Source organism: Equus przewalskii, chromosome 1, assembly GCF_037783145.1.
Source record: "Equus przewalskii isolate Varuska chromosome 1, EquPr2, whole genome shotgun sequence".
NCBI lineage: Eukaryota > Metazoa > Chordata > Mammalia > Perissodactyla > Equidae > Equus > Equus przewalskii.
In genome coordinates, this window is record NC_091831.1 from 33365647 (window position 1) to 33390613 (window position 24967).

General features: G+C 41.1%; 1 protein-coding gene and 1 long non-coding RNA gene across 11 annotated transcripts in view; one reads left to right on the forward strand and one right to left on the reverse strand.

Moving 5' to 3' along the window:
* The window catches only part of ENTPD1 (ectonucleoside triphosphate diphosphohydrolase 1), a 126045-nt gene that overhangs the window by 92515 nt on the left and 8563 nt on the right, over positions 1-24967 (reverse strand). For 2 of the 10 annotated variants that reach the window (XM_070560790.1, XM_070560840.1), the window contains exons 2-3: positions 23661-23761; positions 21854-22012 (exon numbers count right to left, since the gene is read on the reverse strand). Coding sequence is in view for 2 of the 10 variants with exons in the window: in XM_070560751.1 (XP_070416852.1) it covers positions 3847-3862 (16 nt within the window). In the remaining 8 variants the exon portion in view is untranslated. Of the gene's footprint in view, positions 1-2726; positions 2863-3846; positions 4134-4283; positions 4424-21853; positions 22065-23660; positions 23762-24967 lie in introns of those variants that run through there. The other 8 variants (XM_070560768.1, XM_070560817.1, XM_070560751.1 and 5 more) reach the window with 6 other exon arrangements.
* LOC103565821 (uncharacterized) lies at positions 4561-11668 on the forward strand. Its single transcript, XR_548377.2, has 3 exons — positions 4561-4698; positions 5550-5667; positions 11345-11668. It is a non-coding gene; the product is annotated as an uncharacterized lncRNA (long non-coding RNA).

Below are 24967 nucleotides of genomic sequence, written 5' to 3' on the forward strand. Positions count from 1 at the left end.
GGCCTCACCTTCACTCTGCACAAGCTGAACCCAGCACTACTCAACCAGTGACAGGTGGGATTAAATGCTAACGCCCTTGGGCACAATCACTGGTTACAGAGAGTGCAGAAGCAAACAGGGAGAAAATACTCTTAAAATGTGGTTTGGCAAAACCGCAAAACCAATCGCCGTCAAACTGTTTACCACATGTGCCTAATTACCATGCAGGAGATGGAAATCATCATGATTAAGGCTGATTACTTTGGAAAGGTTTATTCAGTGACATGACTGGTAATCCCAACCTCATAGTCCAGGCTAAACTTTGGACTTCTGCCTTCAAATCTCCAGGATGGACATGTAAATAGGTTCCTTGCTTGGAACTTGGAAAATGTAAAAGAGCTTTTTACTCTTACATCTAGGCTGTAGTTTTGGTAAAAGAAAGAGAAAAGTTCTTTAAGCACTGCTGAGACTTGAAAGGGGCTTGTTGTGGGCACCAGACTCTACTCATCGTTCTAGGTCCAATAGAAGTGTCCTATCCTTTAGAGTTTTCCCAGAAATTATCACTCCCTAGTCTGTTTCTCATGGCATTTTCTTTAGACTTCTATTGTAGCTCTTAGGGAGGTAGAAGAACTTATCCTTTAGGAACCCAGGCTTTGCACCCTAACTATATGCGTCTAAATTCTCCCTCTGCCTATTACTCCCTCTGGTCAAGTGACTTCCCTCCACAACTGTAAGACGCAGAAACCTATATCATAGGTTTGTCATAAAGATTACACGAGACAATGCATATAAAAATTACAGTGCCTGGCACATAATAAATAATCAATGTTAGCTATTATTATTAGCACTTCACAGAGTCTGGCTTCAATTAGAGTTGGTTGTATATATGTCTGTCTTCCTCACTAGACCGTGAGCAAAGTGTTTATATCACACACATCTGGCATAGAGACTTACAAATGGTAGACACACAATAATATTTGTCAAACTGGTTTGAAGCTATGCCAGGAAGAGGAAAGGGAGGGTGCTGGAAATAAATTTAACGTACTTTATGATTTTACCCAGGGCCAACCTCTATAGTGTTTGTTTTTCTTCTATTATCAGAGTGCAATGTTTCAGACTATGAGGTTGCTATAAAATGGGGCTGGAGAAACACTCTTTCTAGAATGAGATGTTCTGTTCAGAGATAGCATGGTTGTGCTATGAGGCATCTGAAATCTCCAGTTTGGCCCCTGTCTGAGGGCGGGGAGTGGAGGCTGAAGTTCAGCCAGAGCTGGACTGGTCAAACTGGGCGCCTAGGCGTTAGGTCACATCAGCTCTGAAGATCACCCACCTGGAAGGGATGAATCTTGTTTCTCAGTGTATTCACTTAGAGGGATGTTTTTATAGATTGCACAAAAGAGCTGTATGTCCCAGCTGGAGCTCTATTGCAAACTCAAAGTTGCCCTTTTAAACCAGCTTCCTGACTCTTGGGTGAACATCAACTAAAATAATAATAAAAATATAATAATAATAGTTGGTCTATTTACTAAATATTTATTGAGTGCCCATTATGTGCTAAACATTGCACTAGACGCTGTAGATCCAAAAGTAAATAAAGAAATTATAGAAGGGGGAAGTGGGAGGCGATGCAGAGGGCAGGAATGTTAACAAGTATGATGAGTGCCACCTTAGGCATAAGTGGGAAGGTGTTGCAGAAACATCCATGGCGGGGGCCTAACTTACGGCTTGAAGGGTTGGAGAAGGCTTAAAGCAGGGACTAACAACCAAGATAAGGCTTGAAGGAGTGATCCCAATAGCTAACAGGGTTTTTTTTTAAGATTTTATTTTTCCTTTTTCTCCAAAGCCCCCCAGTACATAGTTGTGTATTTTTAGTTGTGGGTCTTTCTAGTTGTGGCATGTGGGACACCGCCTCAGCGTGGCCTGCCCAGCAGTGCCATGTCTGCCCCCAGGATCCCAACTGGTGAAATCCTGGGCCACCGAAGCAGAGCGCACAAACTTAACCACTCTGCCACGGGGCTGGCCCCCGACAGCTAACATTTATTGAGCACATACCATATGCATCAGGTCCTGTTCTGAGACCCCTGCATGAATCCCTCATTTAGTCCTTACAACAACCCTAAGAGGTAGATAATCTCTTCATTTTACAGATGAGAAAACTGAGGTACAGTTAGTAAATGATGGAGCTGGAATTCAAACCCAGGCAGCTTGGCTCCAGTCTAAAGGGGAAGGAGAGGGCACATAGGCCTTCCAGCCAGAGACAAGTGCCTTGCAACGGCATGGAGGAAAGAAGCAAGGTTTCTTGGGGAACTGAAAGTGGTTGAGGGTGGGGACAGAAGTTGGGAGATGACTGGGCACCCTCTGCCAGTTAGAGGGGAAACCAGAGGCAGGAGATTTCTGGTCTGGTCTGGACTTTCAAAAACTAGCTGTGTGATTCCTGTCACCTAACCCTTCCTGGCCTCAGTCTCTCCCTTTTGTAAAAAGCAATAATAACAATACCTAGGCTCTACTATAGAGAATGGCCAAGAGCACCAAACAAGAAAAATGTATGTGAACTTAAGAGCAAAGCACAAATTCCTTCCCAGACTTGAGATTTCATTAGTATCATTTCCCCAGAAGCTTCAGGGATTTGCAAACGTGGAATCAACGATGTCAGGGCAGTGGGAAGAGCCTTCGGAGTAAAAGTGTTGGGGAATAGAAAGGCCCACGTTCCCTGTGTCCAACTGCCTGCATCCAAATTCACCACTTACCGTGTGAGCCCAAGGCAAGCCACTCTCTCACTATCTCAACTCCATCAGCTGGAGAATAGGGGCTGATAATGATGGCACTCGTAAGCTGATGTGAAGAATAAATAACACGTGCAAAACGCTTAGAACAGCTCCCGGCAGAGTGAAGACTGAGTAAACCTTAATGGCTATCATTATGACCGTTACTAAGAAATCTGTTGGCTACTCATTCCATTCCTCCACGTTCTATGTGATAAAAAAGTGTGGGGATATTAAACATTAGAGATGATGAAGAAGGTTTTCAACCCTACACAGCCACACTGCTGCACAGATTCTTCCCAGCTGCTACGGGCTGGCAAGCAGCTGGCTCTCTGTCCTGGCAGAAAATGCCCAAAAGAGGTAAAAGACAGAGACTGCACACCATCTAGGCAAACCAGGCTGCTCTTGCAGGTTTCAGACAAAATCTAAATATAGTCAGTCAGATATGCCTTGCTTTTTTAAGATAAAACTGTTCTTCTTTGTCATTCCACATCCCCCGACCTCCCACCCCCCCCACCCCCCACACACACACAGACACTCTCCCACACATCCCAAGAAACTTTCGGTCTTTTGCAAGACATACTCTGGGGTCCTGTTGTGACAGCCTCTTGCCACACTGACTTCTCTGTCTGACTCGCCGCAGAGAAGCCTTTGCTAATTTCACAACAGGAAAGCACGCAGGAAATTCGAGAACAAAACAAATGTACACAGGGAGCCCAGCATCTTCAAGCAAATATGCTGAGGTACCGACTCCAAGCAAGATGACTCTGGACTGTAAATGAGGCAGCTGCCTCTTAAACTGCAAGGGGACAGAAGAAGTCAATTACCTCTAAAAAAAACCAGATCTGAATACAAATTGATAATGAATATTCATGAGCCCCTCAAGCTTGCTAAAAGCCACCCTTGACTACAACTCCTGGGCTTTGCTTGCTAAAAAGTTTCCCAAAGTTCTTTCTCGGCCTCCTCTCAGAAGGAGAGGGTGGGAAAGTTCATTTAGGGCTTTTTACCTCTTGCTCTTTCAAGTACTTGCTTTTGGTCTGGGCTTTTGGCTTTTCTTTTTTTTTTTTTTTCTCAAGATTTCGGATCAAATCAATTTTGCTCTTACCCTTTCTATCTTCCATAATTGGCAGCTTTTGTTTTCTTCCTCTTTGCTTTTTTTTCAGCCTCTGCTTGCTGTGGTCGTCTCAGTGAGAGAGGTATTCAAGGAACAGAGATATAACAGACCCTCGGGCTCGTGGGAGGGGCTAAAGCAGCCAGCCCCATTTCGGAAGGAACTCAAACCCTATGTCTTTCATTGACTGGAAAGGACAGATTGGCGGGGGAGTGCCGCTGCTCATTTCCCTAAAGCTACACGAAGGCTTCCCCGGGTTGTAACTTTTTGTATTCTTGAAGCAATGTATGTTCAAATATCTCGCGCACGCTCTCTCCCTCCCTCCTTGCTACAGAAATCTGTTTTCCCCCTTGAAAAATGTATCTTGGCTGCAAGCAAAAAAGCTATTTACTTATTGCAATTTTGAAGCCAGATAACAAGAAACTTGTTACCTTGATTCCCACTGGGAAGGCTGTGGGACGCAAGAACAGTTCTTCCCGCCCCCTAAAGCCGATGGCTTCCAGTCCCCTGAGGAGCAATCCCTTTTCGAGGCTCCTTAGACCAGATGAGCAACGTCTCCCCAGCTTTGGACGCCGCGGCAGGAGGAGCCGTGTTATTGGTCAGAAAGCCGGGCGGGACGGCAGACGAGGCTGCTCGCTGGGAACAACTATTTAGCCGTCCTGACGCAAGTCGTCCACCTTTTCCGAACTTTAATCTCCCACCTCTTAAGTCTTAGGAGCATGAATCGGCACGCCCAGGCTTGCTAAGATGACCCAAATGCAAATGAGAGCCTGACCAAAACATTTTTAAACTCTGTATACGGAGTTATTTTGAAATCAGGACCAGAGCTAACTCTGCAGGAAGGAGGTAAGTCCTCAAGTCACAAGGGCCCCTGGGTAGCTTCTCCCTCTATGACACTGTCACAAACCTTAGTATTTTCGATTTGAATGAGACCCCAGACATTTAGTCTAACTAGGGTTAGAGACGTGGAAAAGTTAAGCCACCTGCTCATGTTCACACAGAGAGAGCAGAGAGCTAGTGTCTCTTATTTGCTACCATGCTCCCCAGCAGCTAATACAGTTGCTCCCACAGGGTAGGCTCTCAGTAAATATTTGATGAATGGTTGAATTAATCAATGAATAGCAGCAAAGTAGGAATGTACATCTGGTTTCCTGGTTCCTAGTTCATGCTTTTCTACATTGCCTCTCCAGCTTGAGAATGTGTGTCTAAAGCCAATTATACCATAAGACATTTTTCTTCATATAAACCATTAAATTTGTGACCATTACAGATTATTTTTGACTCTACATAGAAAATATATTCTCCATTATACTTTCAATCATACTTTATTAAGGGCAGGGGCTGAGTTTTTAGTTTCAGCATTTATTACCCCTCACAGTGTCCAGCACATAGTACGTGCTCAATAAATTTTGGATGCTCTAATAAATCTGGGTCTGTACACTAAGGCTCTTTCTTTATCCTACTAAATGGTTCATAGTTACAGGATTTTGCATTTATAATAACAGCTAATTATACTAAAGGAAAAATCCACTGAATGCCTTCTCCAGAGCCAGTTTAGACTCCATCTCTAATAAAGAATATTGGTTTGATATTTGTCCTATTGCGGTAAAATTGTTTTTAAGTAACATAATGCAATATTTGTAAAAATCAATAATTTTTATAATGAGTTTATGACTGTCTTGGCATCACTGTTTCAGGAAAAAACTTGAAAAAGAGCATGTCCACAAAACATCTCGTGACCTACAGAAGAGAAAACAGACCATCAAGCTAGAAGGAGAAAAGACTGATTGAGGGGAAGATCAGAGTGGATGAGAGGTTAGATGGGAGAAACAAACACACAAGCACCTGAACATGTCAAGGAGAGCCCCACTTTGGGTACTGTGGTAACAGTTTATTTCAAACAAAAGTAAAATTCAAAGCAACTCCTATCATGTTCTCCTTGGATATCACATTGTTGACGAAAGGTTACTTCGACAACTGACTCATTCTCTTTCAATTTGATCATAGAGAGAGAAGCTATCTAGAGTAAAGGACCCAACTTCTGGTTCAACCAGAAGAGGTAAAATCTCATTATAATAACTAGCACTTCATAAAAATTTGAAGTTCATCTGAGTTGAATATAGTAATAGAAACATAGTTTTAGCCCCCAACTCATATTATGTGAACTTTTTGACATTTAATGCTTTTTATGGTATCAAGCTCTGCACTACAATTTAATCATATGTCTGGTGTTCACACCCTCCTCGGCATCATGAAAACACTGTAGTTAAGTAAATATTACTTCTCATTCATCCAAGAATAATTACAGAAGAGATCGTGTTTGTGTGTCTTTTTAAAGGCCCAAGAATTTATCTTAAAAATAAATCCTGTTTCTGAACCAAAAATTATCACCATTATTTATATTATTCTTATTTGTAACAGGAAGTAGAAGATAAAAACTGCACTCAGAGAGACGGAGGGAATTGTTAGAAAGAGGTAGAGATATTCCATCTTTCTTAATGATAAATTGGTCTTTGATAAATTCTTAGAATGACTGCAGTTCCATTTTTTTCTATACTGTCAACCTCTCTCATTGTACTGCCCAGATGATCTTTCTGAAGTGTATACCTGATAATGTCATTTCAAGGCTAAAAAAAATCTAGTCTCCTTATCATCCATAAGTAAAATTCAAATTCCTATCAATACATAAGGTCTCTCTCTACCTCTCTAGACTCCTTTCCTGCCATAGGTCCCTGTACTCCAAAAATGAATTATAATTAGAAACCCATAGTCCTTTCATGACTCTGCATTTACACAGGTTGGTCCCTCTGCTCAGAATGCTCTTTCCCCTCTTGTTCACCTGGTCCTCCTACACATCCTTCATGATTCAGCTTATGTATCTGGTCCTCTATGAAGCTTTGCCTGACCCCTCTCTCCACTCCCTCCACCTCAACAAACAGTACTGACCCACAGAAGAGATGCCACTCATATTATCATGATGTTTTAAAATTTCATTTATGTCTCAGGCCATAATTCTTGGAGTCACATTTGAATCCTCTTTCCTCACAATCCAAGTCCAATCCTTTAACAAATTCTGTGGGTTCCATCTTCAAAATATGTCGAGAACCTGACCTCTTCTCATTACCTTCACTGCTATCACACTAGTCCAAGCCATATCATCTCTCACCTGGTTTACTGTGATAGCTTTCTCACTGGTCTCCCAGATTCTGCTCTTAACCCTAATCAGTCCATTCTCACCCCAGCATCCATAGTGATTTAGTTAACACAAAACAAAACAAAAGATCATGTTGTCACTCCTCTGCTCAAAACCCTCTGATGGCTCCCATCTCACTCCAGGCAAAACTAAAGTCCTTCTGACAGCCTACAAGGCCCTGCCTGGCCTGTTCCTCCTCACCTCTCTGACTTTCTTTCCTATTACTTTCCTTTTCTTGCTCCCTCTGCTCCAGTCTCAGAGTCTTTCCATGTGCTATCCTGTCTACCTGGAATGCTGTTCTCCCAAATATCCACGCAGCTTATTCTCTCATTCCCTGTACATCTTAACTGAATTATTACCTTCTACCCCTGTACAAGATTGTGATCTCTAAATACTATTTTCTACTAAAATGAGCCAAGGCTTTTTGGAAAAATGGCTGATTTCAAGTCTGAGGCAAGAACTGTATAAGATGAGCCTGGAATATTTTGTCATAGCAGAAAGCAAGGATACTGTTTAAAACTACTAGGTTGTGTCAAAAGGAAGGAGGAGCCAACTTCAAATGGCTCCTACTAGCCAAAGTAGTAAAAATTTGAGCATCAATAAGACATAATAACTGAAATGGACTGAAACACATCAGATATGTTGATACCCACGTGTTCATATTGATACTATAAAGAAATCATTGTTCACCTTTGGAACCAATTCACTATTCCAAAAACAAGTAAATAAAGGGGAAATATCAACACCCAACATGCCTTTGCTGTACAAACTGTACCACAGGACAACCAAATAGTTGAGGAGGAAAAGCTTCTCCTTAAAGTATTCCAGATAATAAAAGAATAAAATTGATAGCATTAAAGTATCACCATTGTACACCTAATAAAGTAATGAAGCTAAGCAATAATCATCCATGACTGCTTACATCAAAAAAGGAGCACACACCACACCCTCCGAAGTAATCTTGCCAAAAAACTGAAGACTCTAGATCTAACTACCAGTTGACTGAAATACAGGGCACAGAAACCTATGTTAAAAGACACTAGAGGAAGACAATCAGCAAAATTTAGCCTGGAGGAAACACTATAAAACAATTCAATTTCTTTAACAAATAAATTGCAGCGAAGAAAAAAGAGGATGAGGCATCTATAGAGATTTAAAAGACATTACAACCAAATGCAATATCTGGACATTGAAATTCTGATTCAAACCAACTTTTAAAAAAATACCAAGACAATCGAAGAAATTTGAACATTGATTGGATATCATTTTATAATATTAAAGAACTATTCATTTTTAAGGTGTTTAATAGTATTGTGGCTATAATTTTTCAAAAGTCCTTATCTTTTAGAGAGATATACTGAAATATGTACAGAAGAAATCTGGGATTAGCTTGAAAAAGAGGAGGAGTAGCTGAGGTATAGATAAAACAAGATTAGGAATGAGGTGATAATTATTGAATCTGGATGATGGGTACATGGGGATTTGATTTACTCTTTCTCTGCTTGTTTGAATTTCCTGCAACAAAAGATAAAAAAAAGAATCTTAGATGAAAAAAGTGGGAGATTTTCTGATGATAAGCAATAGTTATATGAGGGAATTGTTCCAGGGTTTTAAGGAACATGATTGAATATTCACTGAGTCAGTAGCCATATGCAAAATTGGCTTGGGGTTGAAAGATGCCAAGATTGGCTTGGGGTTAGTTTAAAAAAATTGCTATAATCAGGCTAGATGATCATCACGAAATAGGCTGAGCATTTCATTTAAGGAGCAAATAGTCAGATGAAAGAGATTATCTGCAAGGAAAATAAAAGTTGAACAACAATCTAGTTGAAGCTAAAAAGCTGTTAAACCAGTGTAATCCAGAAAAGTATATTCACTGTGCAATTTGTCTGTAGTACAATAGTCAGGCAGCAATATCAAGATTTTCTTAGATTTCTTTGTGGAATGTAACATGAGGTGCAGAAGTCAGGAAAGACCATACACTTTGTCCAATGTGCAATATCCACAGTGTGGTTTGACGACTTGAGGCTCTCTCCATACACCCAACAGTGACTAAGCAGAAATCACATAAATTTATGGAGAGGTGATGGTAGTTTCTGCCTCACTCGGGGATGGGAGTAGGGGGTAGCAGCCCGTGGGATAGGGTGGAGGATGGGCATTCTGGTCTCTACGGTGTTTCTAATTCTCCATTAAAACAGAAATCTATTGATAAAACTCATGAAAGGAGTTACTCTGGTTTTATGTATCTTAAAATAAATGCCCAGGGTATCTATTGTACAAAATGACATTTTGCCAATTTTAAGAATGCCTGTATTTATCCATTCAGCTTTTATTATATTTGAATATACTAAAATGTTCCTCGTAATATTTGACTCAGTGTTCAAAATGTTATGTCCCATTGATATTTTTTTTTTTAAAGATTTTATTTTATTTTTTTTCCTTTTTCCCCCCAAAGCCCCCCGGTACATAGTTGTATATTCTTCGTTGTGGGTCCTTCCAGTTGTGGCATGTGGGACGCTGCCTCAGCGTGGTCTGATGAGCAGTGCCATGTCCGTGCCCAGGATTCGAACCAAGGAAAACACTGGGCCGCCTGCAGCGGAGCGCGCGAACTTAACCACTCGGCCACGGGGTCAACCCCTCCCATTGATATTTTTTAAACAGTACTTGCTCGTGGTTGGTTTCAAGTTAAAAGGAGACTGTAAAAGAATGGATTTTTATAATTAATAGGGATGCTACAGGCATGGTAAATCATAATATTTCAAGAATCATGGGGTAAAATGTTATATGTTATATAGCAACTGACAACTCTAATCTCAGGAATTCATAGATTTTTTTTTCTGCCAGTAATAGACCCAAGCCCCATCTCTTACAATCCCTATAAACCAAGATTCTAAGTGAGTACTATTTGGTGTTGGTGTATGAATACTCAACAAACAAAACTTGCCAGCACATTTTAAAAATCATATCAAATTTTCTTGACATTATTTGACATTGTGCTTTGACAATTTAGCATTATACATACATGTCTTATCAAAAGAGAAATACAGGGGCTGGCCCCGTGGCCGAGTGGTTAAGTTCGCGCGCTCCGCTGCAGGCGGCCCACTGTTTTCCTTGGTTCGAATCCTGGGCACGGACATGGCGCTGCTCGTCAAACCACGCTGAGGCAGCGTCCCACATGCCACAACTAGAAGGACCCACAACGAAGAATATATAACTATGTACCAAGGGGCTTTGGGGAGAAAGAAAAGGAAAAAATAGAAAATCTTAAAAAAAAAAAAGAGAAATACAGATTAAATGAACTCGATTGAATTTGTACTTTTCTGCCAGCAGTAATAACCTCTGCCCCCCACTCCATCTGCCTGCTGTTACAGGTATCCAGAGACGATAAGAACTCCTATGAGGCATAGGAAATGGGGGTAGGGGTGGATCTGAAAGTGCTCTGAGGGTATTTAGAATACAAATTGGTTCAGAAAATGCCCCTTCCCTTCTTTTAAGAGAAAAGTAGACACACTGTCTCTCAGAGCCGAGCTCTGGTTCTCAACCTTGACTCCATATTATAAGCACTTAGGGCACTTAAAAATGCTCGTGTCTATCCCCCGCCCTTACAGACTGGGATTTAATTTGGTCTGGGGTAGGACTCAGGCAAGATTTCTTTTTTAAAGGGCCCACATGATTTGTTTTTCTTCTTTTTTGGTGAGGAAAATTGGTCCTGAGCTAACATCTGCTGCCAGTCTTCCCCTTTTTGCTTGAGGAAAATTGTCCCTGGGCTAACATCTGTGCCAATCTTCCTCTATTTTGTATATGGGACACTGCCACAGCATGGCTTGAAGAGTAGTGTGTAGGTCAGTGCCCGGGATCCAAACCCGTGAACCCTGGGCCGCCAAAGCAGAGCACATGAACTTAACCACTACACCACCAGGCCAGCCTGGCCCAGATGATTTTAATGTGCTGCCAGGCCTTTAGAGTAAAGGAGATCCAGGTTCAAATCCTTACTATATGATCTTAGACAAGTTAATGAGCCTCTCTGAACCTCAGTTTCTTTATCTGTACAACAAAGATTTTTTTAAAAATCGACTTCACAGAGTCATTGTAGTGGGAAAAGGAGAATAAATATGTGAGAACTCCCAACAGAGACCCTAGCACATAGGTGGAACTCCACAAATGTGAGTTCCTTTCCTATTCATTTATATGCTAGATCTGATACTGACCCTGATATCAGTTTCCCTACAGTAAATGCAGCATATATGGGGTTAAAACCAAAACACTCATTCCCTGCTTACTCTGGCTTCCTGGCTCCAGAATCCACTATCCTCCATGGAGACAGACACTGTCAAGGACAAGCACCTGGATCATCTCCTCCCCACAAAGAGATACAGGCTGGTGGGAAAGCTGCTGACCAGCAAGATCACGGGCTCCCTCCTCTCTGCAAGTAGTCTCAAGGCCAAAGACAAGCTGGTGGGAAAGCTCCAACCAGCAAGGCCATATGCTCCCGCCTCCCCTACCTAAAACCCCAAATAAAAACCCTTCCTTTTAGCTTTTTGGGGAGTTTGGGAGTTCAGCATTAGCTGCCCTCTCTCCTTGTTCAGAGCTGTGCAAAAATAAAATTCCTACTTTCTTCCACTATCCCCGGTGTCAGAGATTGGCTTGCTGTGCAACGGGTGAGTGAACTCACTTCAGGTTCGATGTCAGATCTATGTTCAGATAAAACAAAACATTGTCTTCTCTTCTGTAACTCTTACTTTTTCCACCTCCAATATCTTCCATTTATTTTTCAGAAGTAATCCCAGGTGACTTGAGAATGAAAGCAGAAGTCTCTTTTATCCTACAGCACAAAGGATCTCTCTAACCCTCTTCCCCAAATTTAAAGTGATCCTATATATTCAACAGCAACTGTGGGACTGGAGCTATGTTGAGAGGGGGGAATGGGGAGTGAAGTATGACCTGGGGTCACCCATGTCTTTGTCTTTCGAGGATAATCCAGTGGGCTTGGTAGTCAGGGAGGAATGCACTGAACTCTGAGCAAGAGGAAGCCCTTAAATGTTGCAAAATGGCCAGCTCTTCCAAAGAGGAAGTTTGTGACCAAACAGTGGCACCAGAAGAAGACAGGCCTCAAGCACATAGCACAGCAACTTCAAGTAGAGCAGACACTCAATAAGGAATTTGCAGAATTGAAATGAAGATCCTAAATTCCAGGTAAACATCTAACTTGACCCAGTGCTCAATGGAGTCTGTGTGGTGTAGGCATTATCTTAGTTTACATCACTGGTTACATTAGTGGTTACCTGACTCATAACCATCCTTATCTGAGCTACAACAACTGCCTCGCTTCTGCATGAGCTGAAATCTCTTACATTTCCTGTTGAAATAATCCTCTTCACCCCCTTCATCCTACTACCCTACCCGAGGCCCGGATTCCTCTAAACGTCTCAAAGGTTTGCAGAGATACGGAGTGAACTTTCATTTCATTAAAATGATGATTTCATTGCAACTTCCAAGGCAGGCCCCAAATCCATGAGTTGCAGGTATGATAACTGATAACAGCTCTAACTTCTTTAAGGTCAAAGACATTCGTTTCCAAAGAAAGCACTCACAATCCATAAAAGTCTAATCAATTTATAAAAGCTCCAACTATTTTAAAAATATTTTTAAATTTTTATATGTTTTTTAAATGTCAAATTTAAATAGAGATGGTAAACAGATAATTGGTTGCCAGAGATACATTTAGATGGGTAGAGGGTTGAATAGATGAAGCACTAGGGATTTATTAGGCTGGTGAAACTATTCAACATGACTATAATGGTGGATACATTACAATATGCATTTGTCAAAACCTAGAGAATTTTAGAGGACAAAGAGTGAACTTTAATGTATACAAAGTTTTAAAAAATCATTCAGGAGGTTAAAAGATCCCAGAATGGAATGTAGATGGTAACAAAAGAATTTAACTATATTACAAATGTATGAAAGAACCTCATTGAAGGGAGTAGGAGAAAGGGTGCTGACCTAATCATTTTGGAAATGAGTGAAGTTTGTAAGACTAAAGGCAAAAGGAACTGTACAAAAGCAAATTACCCTACTCGATAAAGCTGTTTCCCATGGAGATACAGGTTCATAATTCTGAGGCCACTATATACATATACTGGAATGGAACAATTAAGTAAATGGATGACAGTAGGAGTCAGGATTCTCACTGTTGGAGTGGAAAGTTGCAGATAGGCAAGGGGAGGTGGCTAGAATGATCCATGTGGTATTGGATTAGAGTTAGAGACATTAGTATGAACTCATGCTTTAGTTTAACTGAGCATGAGGACGAACTCATGTTTACTTTAATATACAGATGGATAAAAAGGGCAATATTTATAGTTGTGTGTATATACAAGGTTTAATACATATATTCCCCTGCTCTGTCAGCTGAGAGGGCCTCTAAGCAATGACACCCAAGTAGCAATGAGTACACCTAGCCCCCAGAGCTTTGTATTCTAAAACCATTCTCCAAAAAAAGGAACCAGAACTGCCTGGAGAAATGGCTGATTCTAGACACAGTAGGTGAGCCTGGAGCATCTTGTAGTGCCAGAAAGCAAGGAAGTGGCCAAAAAACCCCACAGTGATGGAGTATATCAAATTGACACAGGAGCCAACTGTAAGATCTCTCAATAGCCCAAACTGGAAATAAAATACCATTCAATTATAACCCAAAGTATAAAGTAAATATCCATGAGACTATACTGATAAAAAAATTAATGAATAAATTAATTAATGAGGAAGAATAGACAAATCTCCTGTACAGAAGAATTCCAAATAATTTATGTAGATACTCTGTCCTCTAGGAGGTGGAATATAACTCCCCACTCCTTAAAGTGTGGGCTGCACATAGTGGCTACCTTCCAAAGAGGAGTGTATAGGGAGGGAGAAAAGTGATTTTATGCTAGGGAAACCTGACAAACACTACCTCAGCCACATGATCAACATCAACAGCAATAAGTCATGTTGATAGCACACACCCTTAGTATGATACAATGAAAATGGCACTTTACCTTTCTGGTCTTCCTCCAAAAAATACATAACACCAGTATGTATAATCATGAGAAAGACATCAGACAAATCCCAACTGAGGAACATTCTACATAATGCCTGACTAGTATTTCTTAAAACTGTCAAGGTCTTCAAAAACAAGGAAAGTCTGAGAAAATGTCACAGCCAAGAGCAGCCTAAGAAAACATGCGGGTTAAATTAATGTGGGATCCTGGATGGGATTCAGGAGCAGAAAAAGGATATTGGGTAAAAACTAACGAAATTTAAATAAAGTATAAACTTTAGTTAATAATAGCATATCACTATTGGTTCATTGATTGTAACAAATGTACCACTCTAATTTAAGATGTTAATCATAGTTGAAACTGGGTATGGAGAATATGGGAACTTTCTAAACTATTTTCACAACTTTTCTGTAAATCAAAAACTATTCTACAATAAAAAGTTTATTTTAAAAATAGGTTGTTAAACATTGTATAGGTGTTTAAATGCAGCTGTTGTACCGAAACCCTTTGCTGCAGCACATTTTTATTAAAATAACTGCTAAATGGACACACTTTTGCAAAAGTATTTGTTACATATGATTTCTTGTTCAAATAGGATTCATTGTCTCTACATCCAGCAAAGCAAAGTTAACTTGGGCCGTGTGCCAAGACATGGAAATAGCCTTGTTATACAGACTCACTGTGATAATGGTAGTATTCAAATCTTCCCATCCACGACACACAATATTCCCATTGGTCTAAAAGAAAAAAACCCTCCAAGTTGATTCTCCACTGGCTCAAAAAGTTTCCAAATAAGTGTCTCTGGGGAGAAGTCAGAAACTCTGGGGCCGGGGGAGAGCAGGAAAGAGGAGTCACTGCTGGTTCCAGAACTTGAAAAGAATAATAATAAAGGAAGGCAAATGCCTACACTCCTCTAGAGGTCCACCTTTATATGTGACCACTGCCAGAGAACTTAAAGCAGCTCTGAGAAGGAGAAAAGTTGGAGTTAAGAAAAATTTACCACATTTAACTGACCCTAAGTACGCAGGATTGTACTTGCTAAGCAATCAAGACTCCAAAGAGCATAAATCTGTCTTCTAATTCCAGACATTAGAAGTCCTAGGAGGCAGGGGAAAATTTTGAAGAACACATGGCCTCTAGATTCTTAAGCTCAAGATCTTAACAGCATGGCTCACACATCCAGTTTTTGAAGACAGTAATAGCCCACAATACCAGGCCAGCCTATAGCAGGAAGCTCTCGTGTTGCTGCTAAGGCCTCTGCCTCTGCAGAGATCAGCCAGGGTGATGGACAATGGAGACAATGCCAGAGTCAGGCACCCTGCTCTCCTTTACATTAGGCCCTTCATCCACTGGAGGCCAACAGAGCCTGAAGAAATAGGAGAGCAGGAAAAAATAATAGCGATTTTCCGACTTTTGAGATTACTTAGCCTAGATGGTTCCCCTGGCTCGTCCTTCAAGGTCTAGTTCAAACCTTAAATCTTTAAATTCTTCTAGCTAACCCTTTCTCCTCCAAATTCTGAGAGCATAATTCTTCTTTCACAAATGCCAGGGAACTTGGCACTTGCTTAATGCCTTGCATTGCTAGCTTCTTTTCATGTGTAATAAATCTCATATATACAATCTGGAGTCTGACTTCAAATCCTTGAGTCTTACTGCCAGTTCTTTTTCTCTCCTCTCCACACGCTTCCTTCCATATCCCATAGCACCTAGTCCAGTGTTTTGCATATGTGCTTAATAAATAGCTGATCTTGATTGACTATTCTGATCTCCCTCAAATTGCCTTAAGAAAAATTAAATGTAAATCAGGTCCTGTAAATCAGGAATCTTGCCTTTCTGGCTAGCCATTCCAAAATAGCCAGGACGTCATCAAGATTACATCAAGGCTACTTATGGTGAGAAGTGGTTTGAGGTGAGAATAGGTCTTCTCTCTGTCACCAACAGGGTTATGCATTTACCTGACCAAATTTGCCTTTCCTGACTCTGGTCACACAGGACTCCTTGGTTCCCAGCTGACTGACCACTCTATCTGGTTTTGATGCAGGTAGATAATGGTATCCAAGCCTGCGGACAGTGACTCCTGGTCTGGTCAAGCAAAGTGACCCCAGCCCTGGACGCTCAGCCCCAACATCGACTGCTGTCCTGTCCTGGGTTTGCCTACTCTCACACCTCATTCATATCTGACACTTCCCCTATTTTGAGAAAGAATGGTACCTATTCTTACCTGAGCCCTTAGCCTTAAGAAACCCCGGCAGGCACAGGACATTATCTGAAAAAATTCTAATCATTAGACCATCATGCTCACATAGAGAGTCCAGGGTCTGACGCAAAACAGTACTCTGCTTTTTCCTATGAAACTGCTGATCAGTCCATGCACAATCTACCCCTGATGAGTATTAGTCATGCATTCATTTACTCAACAAATATTTACTGAATACCGACTGTATGTCAGGGATTGTTCTGGGCATCAGGATTCTCCTGGTCTCTCTAGTCTCCATTTTCACTCCTTCCCTTTTACGCTATCATAGAAGTCCCAGGCCATAGTTAATGAGTTCCATCAGGTTTTCCTCTTACAGAATGATAGTGATGGTAGGATTTAGACCCTTCAGATACTTCAGCATGATATACTTATAAGACAAACATTTCTCCTGCCAGTATGACCACCTCTCATACTTATAGATCTCTTGTTGTTCTATCACAGGGTCTTTAGTCACTTTTCACCACCTCGCCAAAGACTTCCTGCTACCATCTTAGCCTGATGTGGGCCAGGAAAGACGTGCAAGGTCAGAAAATGCCACCTTGCAAATATCACAGTTTTTTAAATGAGATAAACATGAAAGAATGGGGGGTAGGTAGAGAAGACAAGATAGAGAGTTTCAGAGGAATTCAGCAAGAAGTTGGCTGTTCTGCAGTCATTGCTAGTTGAAGAAAGCTCAATTTCAAATCTATTCAATTCAAATAAATACAAAATTAAATTAAATTCCTTAGAATAAACTTTAGGATTGTGTAAATAATCTAAACATTGGGAAAATTTTTTATTTTTATTTCCCAATAACTGTGACTTCCCCAGAGAGGTTGTTCCTGATCTCCCATTCTAAATTATAATGCTACACTCTTACAGTTCACCCTCTATTTGTTCTTTTTTTTTTTCTTTTTGAGGAAGATTAGCCCTGAGCTAACTACTGCCAGTCCTCCTCTTTTTCGCTGAGGAAGCCTGGCCCTGAGCTAACATTGGTGCCCATCTTCCTCTACTTTATATGTGGGACGCCTACCACAGCATGGCTTTTGCCAAGCGGTGCCATGTCCACACCCGGGATCCAAAGTGGCGAACCCTAGGCTGCTGAGAAGCAGAACATGCGAACTTAACTGCTACGCCACTAGGTCAGCCCCCTCTATTTGTTCTTTGTAGCACTTATCCAGTCTGCAAAGATTTACTTATGAGGTCATTGCTTAATGTCTTTTTCCTCCACTAGAGAAGATCCAAGAGGGCAGGAACCATTTCTGTTTTGTTCTCCACTGAAAATGTAGACCCTATACAGAACCTGCACATAATAGGAGATCAGTAAATACTTGTTGAAAGACAGAATCAAAATTCTTTTGCCTAGTTCCCTCCCTTAGATCTCTCTTCAGACTTGTAGGTCCACCACTTTATCTTAATATTGTAGAGTGTCTTAATTCAACCTCAGTACACTCAATTAGAGGATGCCTACCCAGAAACTCTGCTTTTAGTAAATATGTAAGTATATATGTGCAAAGTTGTATATTGCAGCATTGTTTTTAGTGTCCAAAGCAAAATACAGCCAGGAAATTACCAGGAATGATTGACTAAATTATATTGATGAGGGGGGCAACAGAGCTAAAGTTTACACTTTGCACTTAGTCATTAACCAAGGACTGGGGGCTGGGAGCATAAATTCCTAGGCACTTCTGGGCTCCTGTGAGCACAGGCAAAGCGTGTTCTAGCAACCTGAGGGCCTGCTCACAAAGAGACACAGGGGCAGGCTGTGGGGAAGGCAACTACACCAGGAGCAGGTGTGCATGGAAATGTTGAAGAGATCTGAGGGCCTGTGAATGCAGCACTGAGAAATCCACTATAGGTAGTTTTGAGAATAGTATGATATCATCGCAATTTTTTAACAAAAACCTATATATGCATATCATGCGTGAGCAGGACAAAAGACACAGAAGGATCCTACTCTAGGGGAGGAAGATAGCGTGGAAATGGCTGGAGGGGTGGAAAAGGAGTTTACTGATGTTTCGTTATACATTTTTCTATTATTTCTGCTAAATATTAAACATTTTAATAAAAATTTAAGGGGAGAAAGTTAGCCAGAACCTTTTAATAGATGTACCATTGCCAAGTAAAACTCCTTCTCAGCATATGAATTGGTCACACAAATCTCTCCCAACTCTGAAAATTTTCTGATCTAGTCCAAAGCATGTAACAATCTCTATTGCTTTTAAATTCATTGCTCAGCATATAACAGGCAATTTACCACATTAAAAAAAAGTTTAGGTTTGCTGAATTATAATCTTTTGAAATGTTTTAAAAACCAATTGGGAGCCCAGAATTAAATTAAAATTCACTTGCATTAAGTACTGTTACAAATAGCTCATCTGAGCTGGCAATCAGATGAAAAGATATCTTCCGTGCAACATTAAGCATGCTCGTGCAGAATGACAAACACAGCATAACTTACAGTTCTGCCTGGAAACAGACAGATTTCTTTTGACATTCATTGCAAGACAGACTCTGAATTTCAAAACATTAAAAATCTGTTTTTATCAAGTGTTTTAGAATCAAGGACATACAGACTATATATAGAAAATGTCGCTAAGCCTACCCACTCCACTGTTCGCCATAATTCCTTCCAGGAAAAATAGAAATTGCATAGAGGTCTGTGCTCTGAAGCCTCTGGAATGACAAAGAGAAAACTGCCAGTTGAGAAAGGTGTCTGTGGGAGGGAAAGCTGGGAGAGTGAAAGGTTCTGCACTCTGTGTGCCATAATGCCTTGCAGACAAGACAACGTTCATTTCTGCCTCCATAATCCAAAGGATGGACAACACAGATTTTACAGAATATGCTCGAGTGTGACATACAACTAGGGGAAAGCAGAAGTAACTACCAGAAAATACTTCATTAATACTTGAGTAATACATAACTATTTACCACATATACATTTGTTACTGTACTTTGTGTTATGAAATGGGAGCAAGCTAGAAGAGAATCAATGAGGAAAATAATTCTTTCCCCCTTCTCTATCTAACCGCCCTCTAGTTCCTTACTTTGCTTAGCTGGAAAAAGCTTTGTGAAACAGAGACTGCAACGCTCCCAAACAACAAAGAATATGCCATGGTTTATTCTAACTATGCTATATCACCTAGCCTCCTGCAGAGCCTTGTCATAGACTGCTTTTTGTCTCAGTTATTTATGTATGGAGCAGATTTAAACCACCATGTTTCGGTGTCCAAGACATTTTGTTATTTTTTATTTTCTTTATATCAACTTAAATCCATCTCAACTTCCTCTGAGCTGGCAAGAAAGTCAATCATAATCATCACTGGAGTCCCCTTCCCTCCCTGGTTTACACCAGAATCTGAGAGAAGCACATGGATCAGAAAATGGGGGGGAGGACTTCTAGTCTCTCACCTACCTTGATCCCTTCTGATATTCTCACCACTCAACCTTGAAATGTGACAGGCTTTCTGTTCCAATGCTAAGTCGGGACGGGGGTGGACTGGTGAGGGGGTTTTGCCTCACCTGGAAGCCCTGGTGCCTAGAGTGGAGCCTTCTTTTCTGAGGCATTACCGACCCGGATACGACCACAGAACAAGCAAGGGTACCCACTACCCATGGGCTCACCAACCTCCATCCCCTTCCCAGTGCTCCAGAATTTATGCTCTTTCCTGGCCCTCACAGGTACCCTTTATGTCTTCCCTCTTACCCTATTGCTTCAGGGCACCTTGTGTAATTTCAACAATAAGCCAAGGTAGGATTGGGAAACCACAATAATTGACATGTTAACAAAGTATCCTGCCACCTACACTGTTATTATCATTCCTTCCCACCCCAAATTTCCCTTCAGTGCTCACCCCACCATGCGTCACTACTAGACCCGGAGCTCCAGAGGGAAGGGACTGTTTATTACTCATTCTATGTCTTTTAAAATACCTAACATGGAGATTCTCAACATCTGTGCTCAAGAAATCAAATCCCCCAGCAGTTCCTCCAAATTTTTATCGGTGTGTTGAAAAAATTTATTTTTGCTACAATTGAGTATAAATATTGTCACAGCAATGCCTGAGACATGAAACAAAGCACATCAGACAGCTGCGTGTGGAGCAGCTTTGCTGTATCTAATAAGTATGAGCTTAGTTTTTAAAAATAATCAAGCCAAAGAGACACATTTTGGGATGGCCAATTCTGATCCCCCACAGTCCCACGTTTATTTACACCTCTAATCACAGCTTCCACTAGGACTTTATCAACAGATCTCAGTCTTATAATATGGGATAGGGGAAGCATTCCCAGCCAGACATACTGTCCATTTTCAAAACACACTCAAAAAATGGATATAACTTCTTCATATAATATTAGCTCAAACATTCCAAACTTTATAATCTTATCAACACTTATGCTTTTATATTTTCTCAATGTAACTGGAGCCTGAGTCAGGGTCTTAAGGCTAGTCATTATATTTTTTTGTATTTCCTTTTTAATTTGGTCTTTCCATAGGTACCAATAAAACAATTATGATGAAAGCTCTCTAAAAAAATTTTCCAATTTAGAAGTTTTTCCACTTTAAATAATCCATCATCTGCCCACATTGACGAGTAGGATCTTAATAGCAACTCAAACCAATAAGCCTTTATGGCTACCCAGGGATGTGAGAAGCATCCCCAAAAAAGAGTACAAAAGCAGCAGACCTTGCAAGATCCAGAAAGTTCATTCCCAAAAATAGCCTAAGAAAGCAAAGGCCTTTGTTTCACAGGCAGTACAGGTCAAGATGACAAATGCCTTTTATGAAAGCAACTGGGACCCTTTATGACAAACTCACCTGAAAGCTGATATACAGCCAGTCAAAGAGAGTGCGTCCTGGAACCCCAGGCTATTCAACCGGCAATCAAGATGCACACTGGTACATGTATCCTCCGGATGGCAGAGACCAGAAAGGTCACAAGGTGAAGCTCTCAAGACACAGAACAAGATGAAAGGAAGAACCTCATCTTATATGCACATTAACAGCTTTAGCTAAGCTTTGGATCTCTCGGAGCCAAATTAATAGCTAGGAGTGAGAGGCCCTGGGGTTGGGGATTATGTGTTTTACAGAGTACCTGGTTGCACATACATTTTCTTGATGTTGGTGGGAGACGTGTGTCTTCTACCCTGCTCCATGACCAACTTATGCTATCACAGGAGTCTTCTTGAGGTGGCAAGCACCCTAATGGCTCTTAACTGCTTGACCTGTGCCCACCAAATTTGCAGCCTGTTTGGCTTCCAAGATGCCATTAGCAACAGCTTTCACTTCACATGCATATTCCCAGACAACAGGCTTATAGAGATGCCTGCATCTTGCCCTGTGGTTTTTCCTTTTTATGATAAATGACACTAACGACAGAGACAAGGAAAAATAGTGACCATCTCTGGGAGGAGAAGGATCAAGCAACCAATGAGTACTTAAACCAAATTTACCAGAGTTGCTGAGTCCAAGAAGCTAGTTTCACCAATATTTTCTCCTGCTAATCTAAATTCAGAAAAGGAAAAAACACTCACCACTCTCACTTCCACCGGATCCTGCAGGCAGAGATCTGTGAGACTGACATGGTAAGAACTCTTATCTCCTTATCAGGGGTCCAGGAAGTCTCAGCTGCAGTGGTCCAGGAGTGAGCAGTGTCCAGCCAGTGAAGTTTTGTCCCATCCTCATTGCCAAAACTGTAGGGGAGGTAAGAGCTATTCATCTACCCTCTAGGTCCTTCTGGCTGGTCTAAGAATTAAATTGACATGAAACAGAATAACAGGAGAAAATCAAACAAAGTTTAATAACATGTATACATGGGAGAAACCCAGGAAACCTGAGTAACTTGCCAGAATGGCCGAAGCCACCACCTTTAATATCATCTTCAGCTAAAAACAAAGGAGGAAGTTGGGGTTAGTGGTTTGGGACTTCCAAGGGGAGAAGGGCAACTTACATGGAGATGGAAATGCAAATGTTTGATAAACAAGTATTTGCTGAGCCATCTATAGACAATGTGACCCAAGAGAGAGAACTTTGATAAAAATGGGTTTGTTAGTGCCTTCCTGTCTCTCATACCTAGTTTTACATTATACTATAGTTTTCATATGGTATTAGCTCCTTCCTGGAACAGGGCTTCTATCTTAAATTCTTTTAGGCAGTTATGAGGAAAGTCAGCTTCTTTCAGAGTCTTTTGTCTTTAAAAATAATCAAGCCAAAGAGATACACTTTGGGGTGGCAAATTCCAATCCCCCACATTAGCGTGTCATCAGTTCAGTACCACAGAGAAACTGCAAGAACTCTGCCTCCAAGAAGAGCACAGCCAAGGCAGAACCAGCAACCATCCTGAAGAGCAACCTGTAGATAACCCTGATGATTTTATTGACCTCATGGTGGCAACTGCATTGTAATCATCGCTGGCCTGATTAGTGTTGCTTTCAATCATTTAATTATCTCACAATATGTTTCAAAAAAGTCTAAAATTTGAAGTGTGCCTCTGTGGCAGAGACTGCTAGATGTTTACTCCTCTTACTTTCATTTTCTTCCTAACTAAAAGAATATCCATTGCTTAGCCATGAAGCATAAAGATTACATTGCCCAGCCCATCGTGCAGTTGTGTGTACATGGGATGGTGAATCATTCTGGGGCTGGCAACAATGAGTATCCATGACTATGCCTGGCCCGAAGGGGCAAGGAGAGGAAGGAAGAGGCTCCTGAAACCCACACAGCAAGCTATGGCTATAGGATACAGCCGCCTGACAAGAAATGTGGCTTCTGTGTTAGGTTGGGGTCTCCCAGAAACAGACCTTGAAATTAAGATTTCAGCACAAGTAGTTTATTTAGGAGGCAATTCCAGGAGGCACTGAAAGGTGGTGAGTAAGTGAAACAGGGCAGAGAAGGAGGCCAATAAAGGGTGCACTGATCAGCAGATCACCACTGAGTGCAGCTGAGGGTCAGTCTTGATCGGAACCTCTGGGAGATGGTGAACACAGCTCAGGGTTGTCCTAACCGAGGGGAGAGGAAGTTGGGGTGTTTATCCACCAATTCCCATACCTCATTGGTTAGGGGTTGCTCCCTGGAGATATCAACTGTGCAGCACGTCTGGCCTGTCCTGCGCATGGGCTGAGCATGCTTCCATGGCTAGAAAAAGGCCTCAGGCAGTGAGCAGCAGGTGTTGCACAGGAAAGAGCCACCACCGTGTATAAGAAGTGATGAGGGCTGAGGATACCTTGGTGGGGGCCCCACAGGGTCTCTTACACCTTCAGTTAAGGAGTATAGCTACTGCCAAACTGGGGCCAAGTAGGGAAGGAGCAGAGGGATAAATACTCAACCTCGTTCTCCACCTACCTCCAATCTCCTGCTGAACCTAACCAGAAGCCCCTTGATGCACTTTACTCTGGACAACCTCCCATGACACAGAGCAGGGTGGAAGAGGATGAACAGTGGAGCTGTGGAGCAAACAGAGAGCATCTAGCACATCTGCCTTCTGCTGTTTTCAAATTTCCACATTTAAAATCTCAGACAGCACTGTTTGACTACAAAAATACTGTGACACTTTTATATAATCGCTAAAACCGAAGAAACTTGTGACTGGAAAGAGCCTTGGAAAACTCATCCATGAGTCCAAGCAGTATAGACAGCACTACCTAAATGAGAGGAGACTTGAGTTCTAGTTCTGGCTTTAATAATCAGGAATGATGCAAGTCACTTAGCAGTTCAGGCTGTTTCCTCATCCTCATGATAGGACAAGACCCCATTCACCTAATAAAACTATTATGAAAATCAAAAGAATGTGAAAATGTTCTGTACTCACAAAGGTGATACAAATGTGAGGTGCTAGTATACCCTCACTGTTCCAGACAACGGGAAGCAACCCCACTTTTAAACACACTCATGAAGGAAATGCTACTGTTTTGTTTCATTGTGTTTTTTCAGTTCAGAAGACATTTACATAAATATCTTCCACCACAATTATTTTTTTAATGAGACAGGGTATAAATAAATAACATGTATTTACTTATAATTATTTTCTTACCACTAATGTCCATCAAAAAAATCTCCATTCAATTGATTACATATCAGTTTCTAATAGTCACAGTCATTTTTTCCTCTAGTTATTTCCTTCTATTTTTAACAGTGTGCATCGTTTTTTTAACCACTTCTCTTTTATTCTTATGTGCTTCAGCATTTCTGATGATCCAGTAATTATGTCCAAGATCACGATTCTCTGTCCTTTCTCTTTTCACTTCCCTTTTAATGTATAAAATAAGCCTAATGATGGAGGCACCATTAGATTACAGTAATAAATACTGGGCAGAACATCTTCTATGTGCAATCGCCAAATCTAAGGAATTAATAAAATTGTAATTATTGTTCCTAAATGGAGCTTTCAGAGCTTCTGCCTAGTTACAAATCAGAAACCAAGACACCATTAACCCAGATGAATTCACGAAACAAAAGTGAATATTTCCTTTAGGGCTATCACCCTGTTACTGCCTTAAGATCTCAAGCAGCACAGTCGTTCATTTGGCTGGCCTAAAGTTTTCAAAAGGAAATTTCGGGGAGGGGAGATGGTTTGTTTTTGAATGTACCACTAGGAAAATAAGGATTTGTCAGTTCTTACACATCAATGACAAGGTAGAGACAAAGTGGAG